This window comes from Dipodomys ordii, unplaced genomic scaffold, assembly GCF_000151885.1.
Source record: "Dipodomys ordii isolate 6190 unplaced genomic scaffold, Dord_2.0 Scaffold56, whole genome shotgun sequence".
NCBI classification, from domain to species: domain Eukaryota; kingdom Metazoa; phylum Chordata; class Mammalia; order Rodentia; family Heteromyidae; genus Dipodomys; species Dipodomys ordii.
This window is the reverse complement of record NW_012267272.1, coordinates 6,442,965-6,460,300: the sequence shown is the minus strand read 5'-3', so window position 1 is coordinate 6,460,300 and position 17,336 is coordinate 6,442,965. Positions and strand designations below refer to the sequence as shown.

Genomic DNA, 17,336 nt, shown 5'->3' with positions numbered 1-17,336 from the left:
CCATAGACCAGAGAGCTTTCAGTATTGCCCAGGTATTTAGAAAAACAACAGCAACAATAACAACAACTGAATAAAGTACAAGAGACAATTTCCTGGGCTGGGAAGGTGGCTCAGTGGTAGAGCGCTTGCCTTGCATGCATGAGGCCCTGGGTTCGATTCCTCAGCACCACATAAGCAAAAAGAATAAAGCCGGAAGTGGCGCTGTGGCGCAAGTGGTAGAGCGCTAGCCTTGAGCTGAAGGACAGTGCCCAGGCCCAGAGTTCAGGCCCCATGACCGACAAAAATAAATAAATAATAAACAGAAAACCCTCAACCTTTGTGATCACCAAATACATTGTGAGAACACAGTTTTATGCCAAGCAGGTTCAAATCTAGCTCAATATGAAAACTGGAAGGGCTAACAAGGGCTACACAGGTATTTTGTTATAAATTTTCCAAGAACTGAAGATATTCAAGTCATGTACAATGGTACACATCTACAGCTGCAGCATTCAGGAGGCAGAGGCAGAAGATTCAGAGATTTCAGAGTTTAAGGCCAGCTCGAGCCACTCAGCAAAGTACAAATCCAGCTGTAGCTACCAAAACTCTATCTTAAAAACTGAAAGTCTTAACAAGGGCGCTGGTGGCTCACACTTGTAATCCTAGCTACTCAGGAGTTTGAGATCTGAGGATCAGACTCAAAAGCCAGCCTGTGAGACTCTTATCTCCAATTAACCACCAGAAAACTAGAAGTGGCACTGTGGCTCAAGTGGTAATATGTTCACCTTCAGCTGAAGAGCTCAGGGACAGTGCCCGGGCCCAGAGTTCAAGAGCTATGACCAACACAAAAAAAAAAAAAAAAGAAAAAGAAAAAGAACCAAATGAAAGGCTAACGATGTAAATCAATGGTAGAGAACACTTGCCTAGAATATACAAAGGCATGTGTTCAATTTCTGGCCAAAAAGAAAAGAAAAAGGAACTGTAAGGGGAGAAAGGGAAGAGGAAGGAAAATGAAGGGGGAAGTGAGATGAAGAAGGGATAAGGAAAAAGAAGAGAAGCACAGGGAAAGAAAGAAAAGGGATATGAAGGGGCTGAGAAAGTAACACAGTGGTAGAACGCTTGCCTTGCATGCATGAGGCCTTGGGTTCAATTCCTCAGCACCACATAAGCAGAAAAAAGCTGGAAGTGGTACTGTGGCTCAAGTGGTAGAGTGCTAGCCTTGAGCAGAAGAGCTGAGAGACAGAGCCCAGGCCAAGAGTTCAGGCCCCATGACCAACAACAACAAAACAAGAAAAGAAAAGGGATATGAAGCTTTCTTTACTACAGTAATATGGCTAAGAACTAATGCAGGCTGAGCATCTCTGATCTCATCGATCTGAAATCAGATATCTTAAACCATTGAACAGACATAATACAAAAAAGTTAAGATTTTGGGGCATTTCAGATTTTGGATTTTTTAATTAGGGATTTTGTTGCTTTATTATGAAAATATTCATAAATCTAAAAAACTCCATAATCTGAATGAAGTACTTTCTTATCGCAGGCATCTTGAAGAAGGGGTATATAATCTGTACATCTACAGAAAAGATGTCTTTCTTGGTGACATTTTAAAAAAGAGGACAAAAATTTCCCATGTCCCGAACAGATATAAGCATCAAAATCATAACTCTCACATTTCCTTTTAGAACCAGAGATTTAACTTCAAATATCTGGACTAATATGACTCCATACCTCCTCAGCTTCTCTCGTTCTTCTCTCTCCCTTTCTTCTCTTCTCTTCAGACGTTCCTGGTTTCTTTTTTCCTGCTTCTCAGCTACAACTCTCTTAAAAAAATAATAATAATATATGAAGCACATATTTACTGGTCCAATTCTTAATTTTTTTTTTTTTTTGGTCATGGGGCTTGAACTCTAGACCTGGACATTGTCCTGAGCTCTTCACCTCAAGGCGAGCGCTCTACCACTTGAGCCATAGCACCACTTCTGGTTTTCTGGTGGTTAACTGGAGGTAAGAGTCTCACTGACTTTCCTGCCCTGGTTGGCTTCAAACCGTGATCCTCAGATCTCAGCCTCCTGAGTAGCCAGGATAGGTGTGAGCCACCAGCACCCAACTCAATTCTTAATTATCTTAACCTAACACCTTTACTATAGTATTTGGTTTCTAATGTGCTACATTTAATCTGTTGAGTAACGGTTCAATCTGAAGTTTCGATAAGTATAATTATTAGTTTAACAAGACTGCTTTCCAGAATATTCTCCCTTCATCATGCCATCATTACTTTTCTTGATGATTTCTGAATGGCATTTCAAAACTCACTTCTATAAAACTTTCTTCTACCAAATACTATGTATTGCTGGGAAGGTGGCTCAGTGGTAGAGAGCTTGCCTTGCATGCATGAGGCCTAGGTTTGATTCCTCAGCACCACATAAACAAAAAGAAAAAAGCTGGAAGTGGTGCTGTGGCTCAAGTGGTAGACCACTAGCCTTGAGCTGAGGGACAGCGCCCAGGCCCAGAGTTCAGGCCTCATGACCAGACCCAAAAAAAAAACCAAATACTATGTATTTAAAAAAAAAAAAATCAACCCTTATAAATCACAAGTTACCATAAACTATGGTTTCTGATATAAAAATATCATTTTTCATTATCCTAACACTGCTGCCTTTAAAGATATAAGAAAACTATTGTTAGGTTTGTAATTTTAAACCAACTCTGAAGTAGTTATTATTTCTGAGTTTAACTCAGAGCTCAACAACTTCATATGCTATAATCAATGTTATTTTGACAATTTTTAGAAACTTGGCATTATGCTATTCAAAACCTTACAGTGGCTTGCTGTTAACTACAAATACATATTTGTATTTAAGTAATTCTATTTTATTTTTATGTATATGTGTTTGTTTTTTTGTTTGTTTTTTTGTCAGTCATGGGGCTTGAACTCTGGGCCTGGGTGCTGTCTCTCAGCTCTTCAGCTCAAGGCTAGCGCTCTAATACTTGAGCTACAGCGCCACTTCTGGTTTTCTGTGGTTTTACTGGCGATAAGACTCACGGACTTTCCTGCCTGGGCTGGCTTTGAACCACCTATCCTCAGATCTCAGCCTTCTGAGTAGCTAAGATTACAGGCATGAGCCACCAGGGCCCAGCTGTATGTTTTCTTAAAGCACAGTTTTCTTTGGCAAGCAAAGAAGGCCTTGACCTCACAATTCTCATGCATCAATCTCCTGAGGACTGGGACTACTGGTATGTACCACTAGGTTCCAGGTTGATTTATTTATTTTATTGGTCAGTAGTGGAGCTAGAATTCAGGGCTGGGCATTGTCCTTGAAATATTTTGCTCAAGGATAGCTCTCTACCACTTTCAGCCACAGCACTACTTCCAATTTTCTGGTGTTAATTAGATAAGAGTCTCATGGACTTTTCGGTCCAGGCTAGTTTGGAACATGATCCTCAGCGCTCAGTTTCCTCAGTAGCTAGGATTACAGGCTTGATCCACCAGCACCCAGCTCCAGCTTGTTTTAAATGTCACCAGATTATTTTAAATGACAAAATATGGATCTTGGTTTTAATTCCTGTAACAAACTGTGTAGATATTGACTATCAGGACTCTAAATCTTTAGCCAGTTTTCTATCAGTGCTACAATTATAGCAAATTGATAAAACCTCCTGATTCTTGCCTTGTGTGTGTGTGCATGCGCACGCATGCATGCACGCATGTGCAGGTGATGGGCACACACTTTTTATCCCCTCAATAGAACTAGAAAAATGAACAGAACTGTATTACCTTTCTTCAAAAGCATATGCTTAATAATAATTGTCCTTTTCTAAGTACCATTCTAGGGGCTGGGAATGTGGCTCAGTGGTAGAGCGCTTGCCTTGCATGCCTGAGGCCCTGGGTTCAATTCCTCAGCACTACATAAGCAAAAAACCAGAAGTGGCGCTGTGGCTCAAGTGGTAGAGCACTAGCCTTGAGCTGAAGAGCTGAAGGACAGCGCCCAGGCCCAGAGTTCAGGCCCCAGAACCAGACCCGGGAAAAAAAAAAAAAAAAAGCTAAGTACCATTCTAAGTCCTTTCTAGAATGAAACATAAAACTACAGGTTGTACAAGCTTGCTGTTTAGTGAAGAATTGTAAAGTATTTCAAATAAATATCAGGTTCAATCTCTCTGTATTAGTATTTTTATTGACTTTATTGAAAAGAAAGATAACAATGTACATTTTAGGTGATTTTATAAAGTTAGGTGGCTGTGGTTCATGCTGTAATCCTAGCTACTCAGTAGGCCGAGATCTGAGGATCAAAGTTAGAAAAAGACAGCCCAGGCAGAAAAGTCCATGAGACTCTTCTCTCCACTGAACTAGCAAAAAGCTGAAAGCAGAGGTATGGCTCAAGTAGCAGAGAACAGCCTTGAGAGAAAGGGCCACACAATAGCATAAGGCCCTGAGTTCAAACAACATTACTGACATATACCTTTCCCATCCCTACCACAAAGGACTAGTTTAGACATGAACTGAAATAATTTCTATTAGTTCTGAATACAACCCAAAAGGCTCCATCTCAGAATAGAACAGTATTGAAAAAGGCTGCTTCTTGGACACCTTCCATTAAAACAACTCTGATCTCTATTTAGTCCCACACGGGGCTGGGAAGGTGACTCAGTGGTAGGTAGAGTGCTTGCGTTGCCTGCCTGAGGCCCTGGGTTCGATTCCCCAGCACCATATAAGCAAAAAGAAAAAAGCCAGAAGTGGCGCTGTGGCTCAAGTGGTAGAGCGCTAGCCTTGAGCTGAAGAGCTGAGGGACAGCGCCCTGGCCAAGAGTTCAAAGACCAAGACTGGACCCAAAAAAAAAAAGTCTATTTAGTCCCACATGATTCAGTCAGAGTTGAACTAAATGTAATGGTCAAAACACTATTCAAAAAGACTATATATACATGTATATATGCTAAATAGAAAACAGTGAGGGATATTAATTTACCAATATACCTTTAATTCTTCAAGCTTCTCTCTTATTTCAATGAATCCCAGGTGCAGTTTTCCCCCAAAATGATCAGCCAGTCGTCTGTCATTATCATGAAGACCTAAATAGGCAGAGCAGACTTCACAGACTCTAAGTTTCTGTTGTTGGAAGCTAGAAGCTGGCATAGAATTCCGATAAACTTCCTAAGCAAACAAAAAAAACAATAATTATGCAAACTTCATTAAAAGTCACAGGCTTACACCATGACTATTTTGTCATGAAAATTATAGGTTCCCTTTATCTCCATATTCTGTGAGGAGAGGGCTGGAGGTGTTGCTCAGTCAGTGTCTTCCTAACTTATAAAAGTCCCTGAGTCTGATTTCCAAACAGTAAAGGAAAAAAAGTGATGACAAACATTATTTATAGTCAATACTAAGATACTTGTTTATCAATTACAAAACAATAGACACTGTAACAGAACAAAAATAGGCACATCATCAGAAGGAACAAACCACTAAGATGTATCTCTTCATAGGATCTAGTACTACAACAGTATACCTATCAAGATGCTAACCGAGGGCTTTTGTGTATCTCAGTGGAACAGGACTTGTGCTTAACATACGCAATTCTTACTCCTCCTCAACTCTGCACCCATGGAAAAAAACTAGAAAAGCAGAAAACGAAGAATGCTTTACAAAGCAATTGGCCAACACTGCCTATGTGAAGCACGCACTCCCAGTACTAGGGAAGTGAGGCAGGAGAGTTCCAATCAGTGTTGGATACATAGTGAGACTGTGTTTAAAAAAGAGATAGGCAGGGTGCTGGTGTCTAATGCTTTATATGCAGGAGGCTGAGATCTCAGGATCTACAAGTAACCAACAAAAAGCTAGAAGGGGAGCTGTAGGAAGAGTGCCAGCCTTAAGCAAAACAAAGCTCAGGGACAGTATCCAGATACTGAGCTCAAGTCCCAGTCTCTCTCCCTCTCCAAAAAGATTGACTAAGAAACCTATAAAAATTGCTCAGGCCAGGTGCCGGTAGCTCACGCCTGTAATGCTAGCTACTCAGAAGGCTGAGATCTGAGGATCATGGTTCAAAGTCAGCCCAGGCAGGAAAGACCGTGAGACTCTTATCTCCAATAAACCACTCAGAAAACCAGAAGTGGTGCTGTGGCTCAAGTGGTAGAGCGCTAGCCTTGAGCTGAGGGGCTGAGGGACAGCAGCACCCAGGCCCCAGGAACGACCCCCCCAAAAAAATTGCTTAGTAATAAGCATAGGCCTGGGGGCTGGGAAAGTGGCTCAGTGGTAGAGCGCTTGCCTTGCATGCCAGAGACCCTGGGTTCAATTCCTCAGCACCACATAAGCAAAAAGAAAAAAGCCGGAAGTGGTGCTGTGGCTCAAGTGGTAGAGTGCTAGCCTGAGCTGAACAGCTGAGGGACAGCGCCCAAGGCCAGAGTTCAAGCCCCATGACCGGACCCAAACAAACAAACAAACAAACATAGGCCTGTAATTCCAGCTACTAGAGATGTGAAGCCAGGATTATAGTTTGAGGCCAACTGAGGTAAAAATTATCAAAATCCTCATTCAAAACTAAGGCAGACAGGAAACAGTCATCCCTTGCTATATCGTGGCTCATTCACTGTAGCTTCATTCTATCCCAGGTTTTTAAAAAATTAGGTAAATAATGATCCCTCACCTATTGTGGGAGTTAAGTTCCAGAGATCTCTGAGATAGGTGAAAATCCACAAAGCAGCAGTGTTATATGGTCATCCCTCACTCTTATCATAGGTCACTTGCTACTTTGGGGATTTTCACCTATCACAGGGGTCTCTGGAACGGAACTCCTACAATAGATGAGAGATGACTGTAGTACATGCTGATGATCAAGAAACACATTAGGAAGACTAAGGAAGACCAAAGAGGACTAAGATTGGAGGCTGGTCTGGACAAAGCTCAAGACCCTACTTGAAAATTTAAAAACAAAAGGACACATGGTGTGGCTCAAGTGATAAAGGACTTACCTAACAAATCTAAGGCCCAGTACAACAACCCACCTCTCTACACATAAAAGAATATCAGAGTCAAGTCAGATGGCTTACTTAAATAGGACAACTGATCTTGGATTATCTTTTTCATAAAGAGTATTATTGGGACAACTAATGATACCTGAATTAATGGATTTTTTACTCAATGCTAGTGCTCTACCACTTGAGCCACAGCTCTACTTCTGGCTTTTTGGTGGTTGAGATCAGAATCTCACAGCCTTTTCTACCTGTGCTATCTCTGAACCAAGATTCCAGATTTCAGCCTCCTGAGTATAAGATTACAGGTCTGAGCCACTGGCAGCTTATCATCCTATTACTTTTAGTCCTGTATCTTTAAAGTAGGTTTCTTATAGACAGTACATAGCTAAGTTGGGCAACACGAGTGGCTCAGTGGTGTTACAACAAAAATCTACTCTGCCACTTAATTGTAAGGTTTAGACCATTTACATTTAGTAAAATGATACATTGGGATTGTATTTACCACCTATTTGTTCTGCATGTTTGTCCTTTAGGTACTAGTTTACTTTTCTTCTAGTTTCTTTTAGACTAAAACTTGTTGTCAGTCAAAGAGCTTGAACTCAGAGCTTGGGTACTATCCCTGTGCTTTTTCACTAAAGGCTACTACTGCTCTACCAACTTTGAGCCATAGCACCACTTCTGGTTTTCTGGTGGTAGACACTAAGAGTCTCACACGGACTTTTCTGACCAGTCTGGTTTTCTTTTTTTTTTTGGTCGGTTGTAAGGCTTCAACTCTGGGCTTGGGTGCTGTCCCTCAGCTTTTCAGCTCAAAGCGAATGTTCCACTGCTTGAGCCACAGCGCCACTTCTGGTTTTCTAGTGGTTTTTATTGGAGATAAGAGTCTCATGGACTATCCTGTGGGAGCTGGCTTTGAACCGTGATCCTCAGATCTCAGCCTCCTGAGTAGCTAGGATTACAGGCGTGAGCCACCGGCACCCGGCTTCTTTTTTTATTGTCAGTTATGCAGCTTAAACTCTGGGCCTGGTCGCTGTCCCTCAGCTCTTCAGCTCAAGTTGAGCGCTCTACCACTTGAGTCACAGCGCCACTTCCAGTTTTCTGGTGTTTTATTGGACATTGAGTCTCTCAGCCTTTCCTGCCTGGGTTTGGAACTGTAATCCTCGGATCTCAGCCTCCTGAGTAGCTAGGATTACAGGTGTGAGCCACCAGCACCCAGATACCAATCTGGTTTTCAATAGTGATCCACAAATACCAGCCTCCTAACTAGCTAGGATTACAGGCGTGAGCCATTGGCACCCAGCAAATAAAACCTTATTAGAATTAATTACTTCCAACAGAATTAACTCCTGTTTTCTTGTGAAGTTATAAATTTCAGTATGTCAATGACTCCAAATTCCCCAAAACTACTAAATTAACTTTTCTAACTTTTCGACAATTTCAGTCAAATAAATATATATTCTAGAAGACATAGTACAGTCAATAAGGTTGTAATGTGGTTTTATTTTATTTTATTTTGTCGGTCGTGGGGCTTGAACTCTGGGCCTGGGCGCTGTCCCTCAGCTCTTCAGCTCAAGGCCAGCGCTCTACCACTTGAGCTACAGCGCCACTTCCGGTTTTCTGGTGGTTTATTGGAGATAAGAGTCTAACGGTCTTTCCTGCCCGGGCTGGCTTTGAACCGCGATCCTCAGATCTTAGCCTCCTGAGTAGCTAGGATTACAGGCGTGAGCCATCAGTGCCCGGCTGTAGTGTGGTTTTAAAAACATACCTCTGCTTCTCTTTTCTTTGCCCGTGCTTTCTCTACCTCATCCATTACTTTCTGCGATTCTTCCACATTCCCTTCAGCTCCTAGTTGTTCTACTTTGGCTAGCAATTTACCAATTTCTTCATTTAACTCATGAACACGTTCTGCCTAGAAAGAAAAGAGAAAAGACCATGAATAAACAGGATGAATATGTAGGCCAGTATCCGTGTAAATAATGCTTTCTGAGCATATCTAATGAAAAACAAGGTGCTTGGAGTCCTGCCGTCATCCAAATGAGAACAAGAACACTTAGCAATCTCAATGTTATTTCTTCTTTCTGATCTCTACTTAGGCAATATATTTTAAGTATAAAATAACTTTTATGCCATGAATTGGCCTTCTGTGTGCCTTCCCAAATGACCTCATAACAAAATTTTTATTATAGTTTTACAGATCTACTTTATTGCTTTGTGTGTGTGTATGTGTGTTGAGCGCATGGCCTGGGCACTGTCCTAAATTCTTTTGATCAAAGCCTAGTGCTCTATCACTTGAGCCACAGCTCCACTTCTGGCTTTTGGACGGTTAACTGGAGATTAAGGATCTCACAGGCTTTGCTACCTGGGCTAGCTTTGAACTATAATCTCAGCCTCCTGAGCAACTAGTTAAGGAGAGGGGGCTGGGAAGGTTGACTAAGTGGTAGAGTGCTTGCCTAGCATGCATGAAGCCCTGAGTTTGATTCCTCAGCTCAAGTGGTAGAGGTGCTAGCCTTGAGCAAAAGAAGCTCAAGGACAGTGCCCAAGCCCTGAGCTCAAGCCCCACGACTTAAAAAAAAAAAGCTAAAGGAGGTCTGCTGTGTGTCCAATTATGTTAGTAAAGATTTTCATTTAATACTGACATCCAATCCTAGCAAAGTAGAGTGCCAATAATCTTGCTTTCAATCTAACATATTCCTTTTCTAGAAGTAGAGTCCCAGTTCTATTATATCTCCCTTAAAAAAAAAAGTCAAAGTAGTATTTTCCTGAATATGTCTGCAACTGTAGCAAATGATTCTACCAATACCCAAAGATCTTCACCCTTTCCTGTATCAGCTAATGGGATGGTACCAAATATGGGCCACAAAAAGACTTGAAAAGCACTCTGTGACAGAGTGTGACGCTTCTGTAGCTCTGCAATCCTCCTAAGAGAACAAGGCAAAGCTAGCCTTCCAGAATGTCTAAGTCACCAACAGTTAACTGTATTAGATGTGACATACACAGATGGCACAGGAATATTTGTTCAACCAACTCACTTTAATCATCATCATAGACTAAATAAATACTGAGTCACTGAGTCTTCAGGTAGTTTGTTATACAGTTATTCTGAACCAATGGATAACAATTACAATGCTGTACAACCTACAGTCAAAGCACTTGTGGGTCTCTTGTAAGATACTAGATTCCTTGTATTTCAGGATGCCAGTCTTAAAGACTCTCCATTTTCACAGAACTTTTTGGAAAAGGTTAGTGAAAAAAGTATCCCTTTTCTCAAAAAAAAAAAGAAATCTATTTCTCTTTATACAAACACATCTTTTTTCATTATCACATGTTAATTGTACAAGAGGGGGTTTTGCTGTGACATTTACACTCATGTAATCAATATCAGTCTCCCTCACCCTACACATTGTTTGCAAATGATTTCATAAAGGATTCACTGTCCTGTTTTCCAACATGCAAAATACTTCAACCACATTTATCCTAACTCATTCTCTTTTATTAGTCCTTTTTAAATACTTACCTTAATGCCATATTTTAATGCAATTATCTGAATGCTAGCCTTGAGCTGAAGAGTTGAGGGACAGCCCCCAGGTCCAGAGTTCAAGCCTACGGACGACCCCCCCCCCAAAAAAAGGACCACAAAACATTTCTGGAAAGTAGCTAGTAAAAAAAAAAAATCTTCAAAACTTAAAACCAAAATAAAATTGCAGTACACAACTTGCAAAACAAATAAAACTAATATGGTGATACTATCCAATGCTGGTAAATATGGAGAAATGAATCACTTACATACTACTCAAAATAGATGTAAAATGAAAACCACTCTAGAAAAAATTATCAATTGCTTTGAAAACCCAAACTGGATTTTATGTATCTAGCAATTCCATTGTCAGGCATTTATGCTAGAGAAATAAAGCAGGAAGTAGTGCTGTGGCTCAAGTGGTAGAGTACTAGCCTTGAGCACAGAGAGGCTCAAGGACAGAGCCCAGGCCCTGAGCTGAAGCCCCAGGACCAGCAAAAAAAAAAGAAAAAAGAAAAAATTGTACATAAATGGTTTGTGCAGCTTTGTTAGTATTAGCCAGTATGCCCAATGTCCTTCAAAGTATAAACTTTGAAGGTTAACCTATGGTATAGCATATCTATACTATGGAACACTTAGGAAACATGTATCAACTCCAAAAATTTGTAGCCAGTTAAAAAGCCAATCTGTAATACAGAATACAGACCCAACTTACCTAATATTTATAAAATAATTAGAGAATGAACAATAATGGTTGCCATAGGGCTAGGGATAAGGGCTATGCATGTTACTATAGAGGACACACACAAGGGAGGAATCTTGTGGTAACACTAAAGTATCAATTTGGTGGTAGTTACATACAAATTTATAAATTGCACATACTATACAAACAATTCCATGTGTAACTGGTGAATTCTGAATAAAATACAAGTATTAGATCAATGTTAATTTCTTTGAAACTTACTACAGTTGGGTAAAATAATGTCATTAGAGAAAAATAAGGAATTTCCTTTATATGTCTTTGCAATCTCCTACACATCTAATGATTCAAAAAAAAAAAAAAACTAACAAAGGCAGTTGAAGCTACACTTTACACTAAAGGAATTACTAAAATTCTTACTTTTGCTGCCACTTCAGCACTAATTTCTTCTTGGGTTTCTGCTAATCTCTTCTTAGCCACTTCTGTTCTTCGATCACAATCTGAAATGAATGACTGCAGATGATCCATGGCCTATGAAGTTTAATTAAAAAAAAAATTACTGCTAGAAAGTGACCTTTTTAAAAAACTGTACTTTGAAAAAAATAAAAACTCAAAACCACTACTTTGGGACCAGAGATATAACCCAGTAGCTGAGTACTTGCCTCACATATGGAAAGCCCTTAATTCAATTCTTAGTACTACAAACAAACAAACAAACAAACAAAAAACTATTGTACTTTTGTTTTTTAAAATGCAACTACAGAAGTAGGTAGAGAGGGTTCACTCATAAATATGAAAGAATATATATCTACTACCAAATTTTAAAAGACTAAATATAAATAATTCCAAGAAAGGTTTAGTATATAAGGAAACTGTTCCTTTCATACTTTGCTTAAGAAAACAGAAAGTAATACCACTTTTATAAAAATATAATATATAGCTAGGTGCTGGTGACTTAGGCCTGTAATCAGGATCACTGTTTGAAGCCAGCATCTCCAATTAACTACTCAAAAACTGGAAGTGTCACTGTAGCTTAAGTGGTAGAGTACTAGCCTTGAGCACCAAGAGGCTCAAGGACAGCGCCCAGACCCTGAGTTCAAGCCCCACAACCAGTAAAAAAAAAAAAAAAAAATACAATCACACACATATTAGCCAGGCTAGGTGGAACATATTTCTAATCCTAGCATTCAGGAAGCTGAGAAAAGGGATTGTGAGCTTAAGAACAGCAGTCTACATAGTGAGGTGGAAACAAAACTAAAGACTAAACTGTCTCAGACTCAGTAGTATTTCTTCTAGGAATGTGTCTTGAGAAGCTAGAAGCTAGTGACTTCTGCCTGTAATCCTAGCTACACAGAAGGCTAAAATCTGGAGATCACACTTCAAAGCCAGCCAGAAAAGTCCACACGACTCTTATCTCCAATTAACCACCAAAAAGCCAGAAGTAGACCTGTGGCTCAAGCAGCAAAGCACTAGCTTTGAGCAAAAAGAGCTCAGAAACAGCACTCAAACCCTGAGGACAAACCCCAGTAGTACTGGTATATTGGGGAGGAAGGGGGGGCGGGAAGAGTTTCTTTTTTTTTTTTTTTGCCAGTCCTAGGGCTGGAAAAGAACCTTTGCAGAAATTTTAGCAGTCTAGAGTAGAAAAAATCCAGCTCACTACTTAAAAAAAAAAAGGCACTTGTCAAGCATATGTACTAGCTGTATAATAATACTTAGACAAAAGCTTTAAAAAACAAATGTAGAACAAAAATATAAATGTATATTCAGAGCATGCTCAATTCCAAATATGGGAGCCAAGCCAGGCGCTGGTGGCTCACGCCTGTAATCCTAGCTACTCAGGAGGCTGACATCTGAGGATTGCAGTTCAAAGCCAGCCCAGGCAGGAAAATCTGTGAGACTTATCTCCAATAAACCATCAGAAAACCGGAAGTGGCACTGTAGCTCAAGTGGTAGAGCGCTCGCCTTGAGCTGAAGAGCTGAGGGACAGCGCCCAGGCCCAGAGTTCAAGCCCCACAACCGACAAAAAAGAAAAGAAAAGAAAAGATTGTCAACTCAAAAATAGTGTTGAGTCCAAAAAGTAGCTAATATTGGGCTGGGAAGGTGGCTCAGTGGTAGAGCACTTGCCTTGCATGCCTGAGGCCCTCAGCACCACATAAGCAAAAAGAAAAAAGCCGGAAGTGGCGCTGTGGCTCAAGTGGTAGAGTGCTAGCCTTGAGCTGAAGAGCTTAGGGACAGCACCCAGGCCCTGAGTTCAGGCCCCACGACCGGACACACACACACACACAAAAAAAAAAGTAGCTAATATTTATGGGCTGGATGGAAGCTAGAACACTACTTCAATTCCTAATAAGTCCAAGATGTATCAAAGATTTAAGTGTATAAAACAGAAAAAAAAGGAAAAAAATGAGAGAACTCTTACCTCAGAATAGAAAATGTCTTTTATCAAATTAACACAACATAAATAGAAAAACACTTGGCTAGGCCAAAACCAAGCGAAAGAAAAATGAAATAGGAAAAAATACATATTGAAACTCTCTCCTGGGCTGGGAAGGTGGCTCAGTGGTATAGTGCTTGCCTTGCATGCCTGAGTCCCTGGGTTGGATTCCTCAAGCACCACATAAGCAAAAAGAAAAAAGCTGGAAGTGGTGCTGTGGCTCAAGTGATAGAGTGCTAGCCTTGAGCTGAAGAGCTGAGGGACAGTGTCCAGGGCGCAGAGTACAGGCTCCATGACCGGACCCAAAAAAAAAGGAAAGAAAGAAACTCTCTCCTAAGAGAACTACAGTATAAAAAGAAAAAGTACACTTAATGTGGAGCACCAGTACCTCACACCTACAATCCTAATTACTCAGGAGGCTTAGATCTGATGATCACAATTCAAAGCCAGCCTGGGCAAGAAAGTCTGTGAGAGGCATCTCCAATTAACCACCAAAATTCCGGAAGTGGAGCTTGAGGCACAAGTGGTAGAGCACTAGCCAGGACTGGCACACACACACAAAAAAGAACCTACATTTACATTTTACTTTTACCTATCAAATTCAGCTAAAGAAATCTTAACATGCTGGGTTCTAGTGGCTCATGCCTGTAATCCTAGCTACTCAGAGGCATTCAAGCCAGCATGGGTAAGAAAGTCCATGAGATTCTTACTTCCAATTAACCACCAGAAAACCGGAAGTGGCACTGTGGCTCCAAGAAGTAGAGCACTAGCCTTGGGGAAAAAAAGCTCAGGAACAGCACCCAAGCATTTCAAGCCTGCCCTCCCCTTTTTAGATAGTCTACTATATATAGTAGGGTTTACATTAAGAACAGTCCTCAATTCCTCCCATATGTATAGATCTATATATAGAAAGTGAATATGAATCTTAAACTTAACTAGATTACCTTAAAAAAAGAAAAAAAGAAAAAAGAAAAGAGACCTGGGCTGGGAATGTGGCTTAATGGTAGATCACTTGCCTATCAAGTTCAAAAGCCCTGAGTTCAATTCCTCAGTATCACATAAACAGAAAAAGCCAAAAGCAGCACTGTGACTCAAGTGGTAGAGTCCTAGCCTGGAGCAAAAGAAGCTCAGGGAGCTGAGTACCTGTGGCTCATGCCTGTAATCCTAGTTACTCAGGAGGCTGAGATCTGTGGATCGTGGTTCAAAGCCAGCCCAGGCAGGAATGTCAAAGAGACTCTTTATCTCCAATTAACCACCAGAAAACCCACAGTGGCACTGTGGCTCAAGTGGTAGAGTGCTAGCCGAATAGCTCAGGGACAGTGCCCAGGCCCAGAGTTCAAGACCCATGACTGGCAAAAAAAAAAAAGAAAAGCAGCAACAGCAGCAGCTCAGGGATAGTGCCCAGACCCTGAATTTAAGCCTCAGGAGTAGCTAAAAAAAAAAAGCTGGGGATGTGGTTCAGTGCTTGCCTAGAATGCATGAGCTCTGGGTTCAATTGCTCAATAGCACACACACACAGAAAAGGCCAGAAGTGGCACTGTGGCTCAAATGGTAGAGTACTAGCCTTGAGCAAAAGGTCAGGGACAGTGCTCAGGCCCTGAGTTCAAGCCCTAAGACTGACAAAACAAAACCAAAAAAAAGCCTAATAACATACATTATTTTTGCTTAATTGGAAAAATTAGGCTTAATTTTTCAAAACAATTAAAGAATTCTTAATTTTCACATTTTCCTAAAATATGCAGTATTGTCTTCTATTTCAAAAGTATTGTCAACTATGCAAATATCATCAGCAGGGTAATTTTTTAAGTGTGTTTCTTATAAGGATTAAAAACTCAGTATTAAACATGCTTTACTGAAAAAGACAACATAGTTCATTAAATAAAATCACCTACATCAAGTTCAAAGAAAAAATCCTGTTCTTTGGATGCAATTTCATAATCTGCTCTTAAAGCCAGGTCATGGACTTTCAGACATTCTCCAAGATCCATTCTCTGGGGAGGAAAAAAACATATTGACAACATTATTTCAAAAGTTCACTGACAACCACAGTTCTCTTTAAGAATACCCATATTCATAACACACTTCTGCATTTGCTTATTTTCATAGCAAAATGAACAAACAATTGTAAAACATGGGGTCCCCTGGGCTTTGATGAAGCATACCTGTAATTCTACTCAGGAGGCTAAGATCTGATGATCACAGTTCAAAGCTAGCCCAGGCAGGAAAATCTGTAAGCCACTTTTTGTTGGTGGTGGTGGTAGTTGTGGGGCTTGAATTCAGGCCCGAGGCACACTCAAGGCTAGCAGTCTACCACTTTGAGCCACAGCTCCATTTCTGGTTTTCTAGATGTTTAATGGGAGATAAGAGTCTCATGGGCTCTCCTGTCCAGTCTGGCTTTAAACCTTGATCCTCAGATATCAGCCTCCTGAGGAGCTAGGACAGGTGTGAGCCATTATCATCCAGCCAGAAAATTGGAAGTGGAGAGGAACTGTAGTTTAGATTAAGTGGTAGAGGGCTAGCCTTGAGCAAAAGAGCTGAACAGTTCAAGCCCCACAACAACAACAAAAAATAACCACCTTGGTGTCCAAAAAAATGGCACACTTGTTAACCAAAAATGAAAATTAATAATCACTTTTGGACTCAAGAACACATGGACAAGGAACAGCCTTACAGAAACTGAAAAGGCTTTTTAACTTCTATATTTGACTTAGCTCCACATACAAAGAGATGAAAGTTTTTTTAAAACCAAACTAAAACATTTTGAATATCTAATATACATTACGTAAAATTTAAACTACCTAACTTGAGGGTAACATTGGTCAAGATGTGCTATACTCATAACCTTATTTATGGAATTCTAACCTTTGTACAACTACTTCATAATTTTAAAAAAACACTAAACTTCATCATGGTTTTGAAGTTCACAAAAAACAGATAACCTCAATAAAGACATCAGGAAAAACTCCTTATATCTAGCATAAATTCACTAAAAAAACCCTGTAAAATGAAATAAAATGTGTGCTGAGCATAAATGTATCTCTGTAAAGTTTAGCACTTGAGCTTGAGAAAGAACGACTGCAAGTTTAAATCCATTCTAGACTATATAGCAAAATCCTGCCTCAAAACAAAACAAAACATACAAACAAAAAGCTTGCTGAATCTGGAACTCTTCTGCTCGCAATTTCCCAATAATTATAAATTTACCTAGAGGTTTTCCTCATGAGACAAAAATCCCTAAAATCTTACTTTTGTGTGTGTGGGCAACTGACAAGGCCTACTATGAAATCCTTTTGGGGGAAAAATGGACAAAGTTAACTATATATTAAAGGGTGATCAAAACAAGGGATATGCCAATTGAAGGTATGCAATCCTCATTCCAGAATGTCTCTGTGGAAATCTAGTGAACAAGAGTATAATTCAAGACATCATAGTAAACATCCCTCTCATTTCAGTTACATGAGATACATAAAAGTTCAACACAACAGCGATAATAGTAAAGTCATTCAAATATCTTACTTAGAGATACAGACACAAACAGGCTCTAATTTTATGAAGCTGTATTCTAGAAGAAAAACAAAAAACATGAAGCCTATGATCAAAGTTAGAATGTCTAAGAAGTAGTAATAATTTAAATTACTGGGCTGGGAAGGTGGCTCAGTGGTAGAGCGCTTGCCTTGCATGCTCAAGGCCCTGGGTTCGGTTCCTCAGCACCACATAAGAAAAAAGAAAAAAGCCGGAAGTGGTGC

General features: G+C 40.2%; 1 protein-coding gene across 10 annotated transcripts in view; it reads right to left on the bottom strand.

Moving 5' to 3' along the window:
- Window positions 1-17,336, bottom strand: part of LOC105989531 (putative RNA-binding protein Luc7-like 2) — a 61,546-nt gene that overhangs the window by 13,670 nt on the left and 30,540 nt on the right. For all 10 annotated transcript variants that reach the window (XM_013021620.1, XM_013021622.1, XM_013021624.1 and 7 more), the window contains 5 exons: window positions 15,483-15,581; window positions 11,577-11,687; window positions 8,708-8,851; window positions 4,952-5,128; window positions 1,711-1,802 (listed from right to left, as the gene is read on the bottom strand). In XM_013021620.1, coding sequence (XP_012877074.1) covers window positions 1,711-1,802; window positions 4,952-5,128; window positions 8,708-8,851; window positions 11,577-11,687; window positions 15,483-15,581 — 623 coding nt within the window. The remainder of the gene's footprint in view (window positions 1-1,710; window positions 1,803-4,951; window positions 5,129-8,707; window positions 8,852-11,576; window positions 11,688-15,482; window positions 15,582-17,336) is intronic.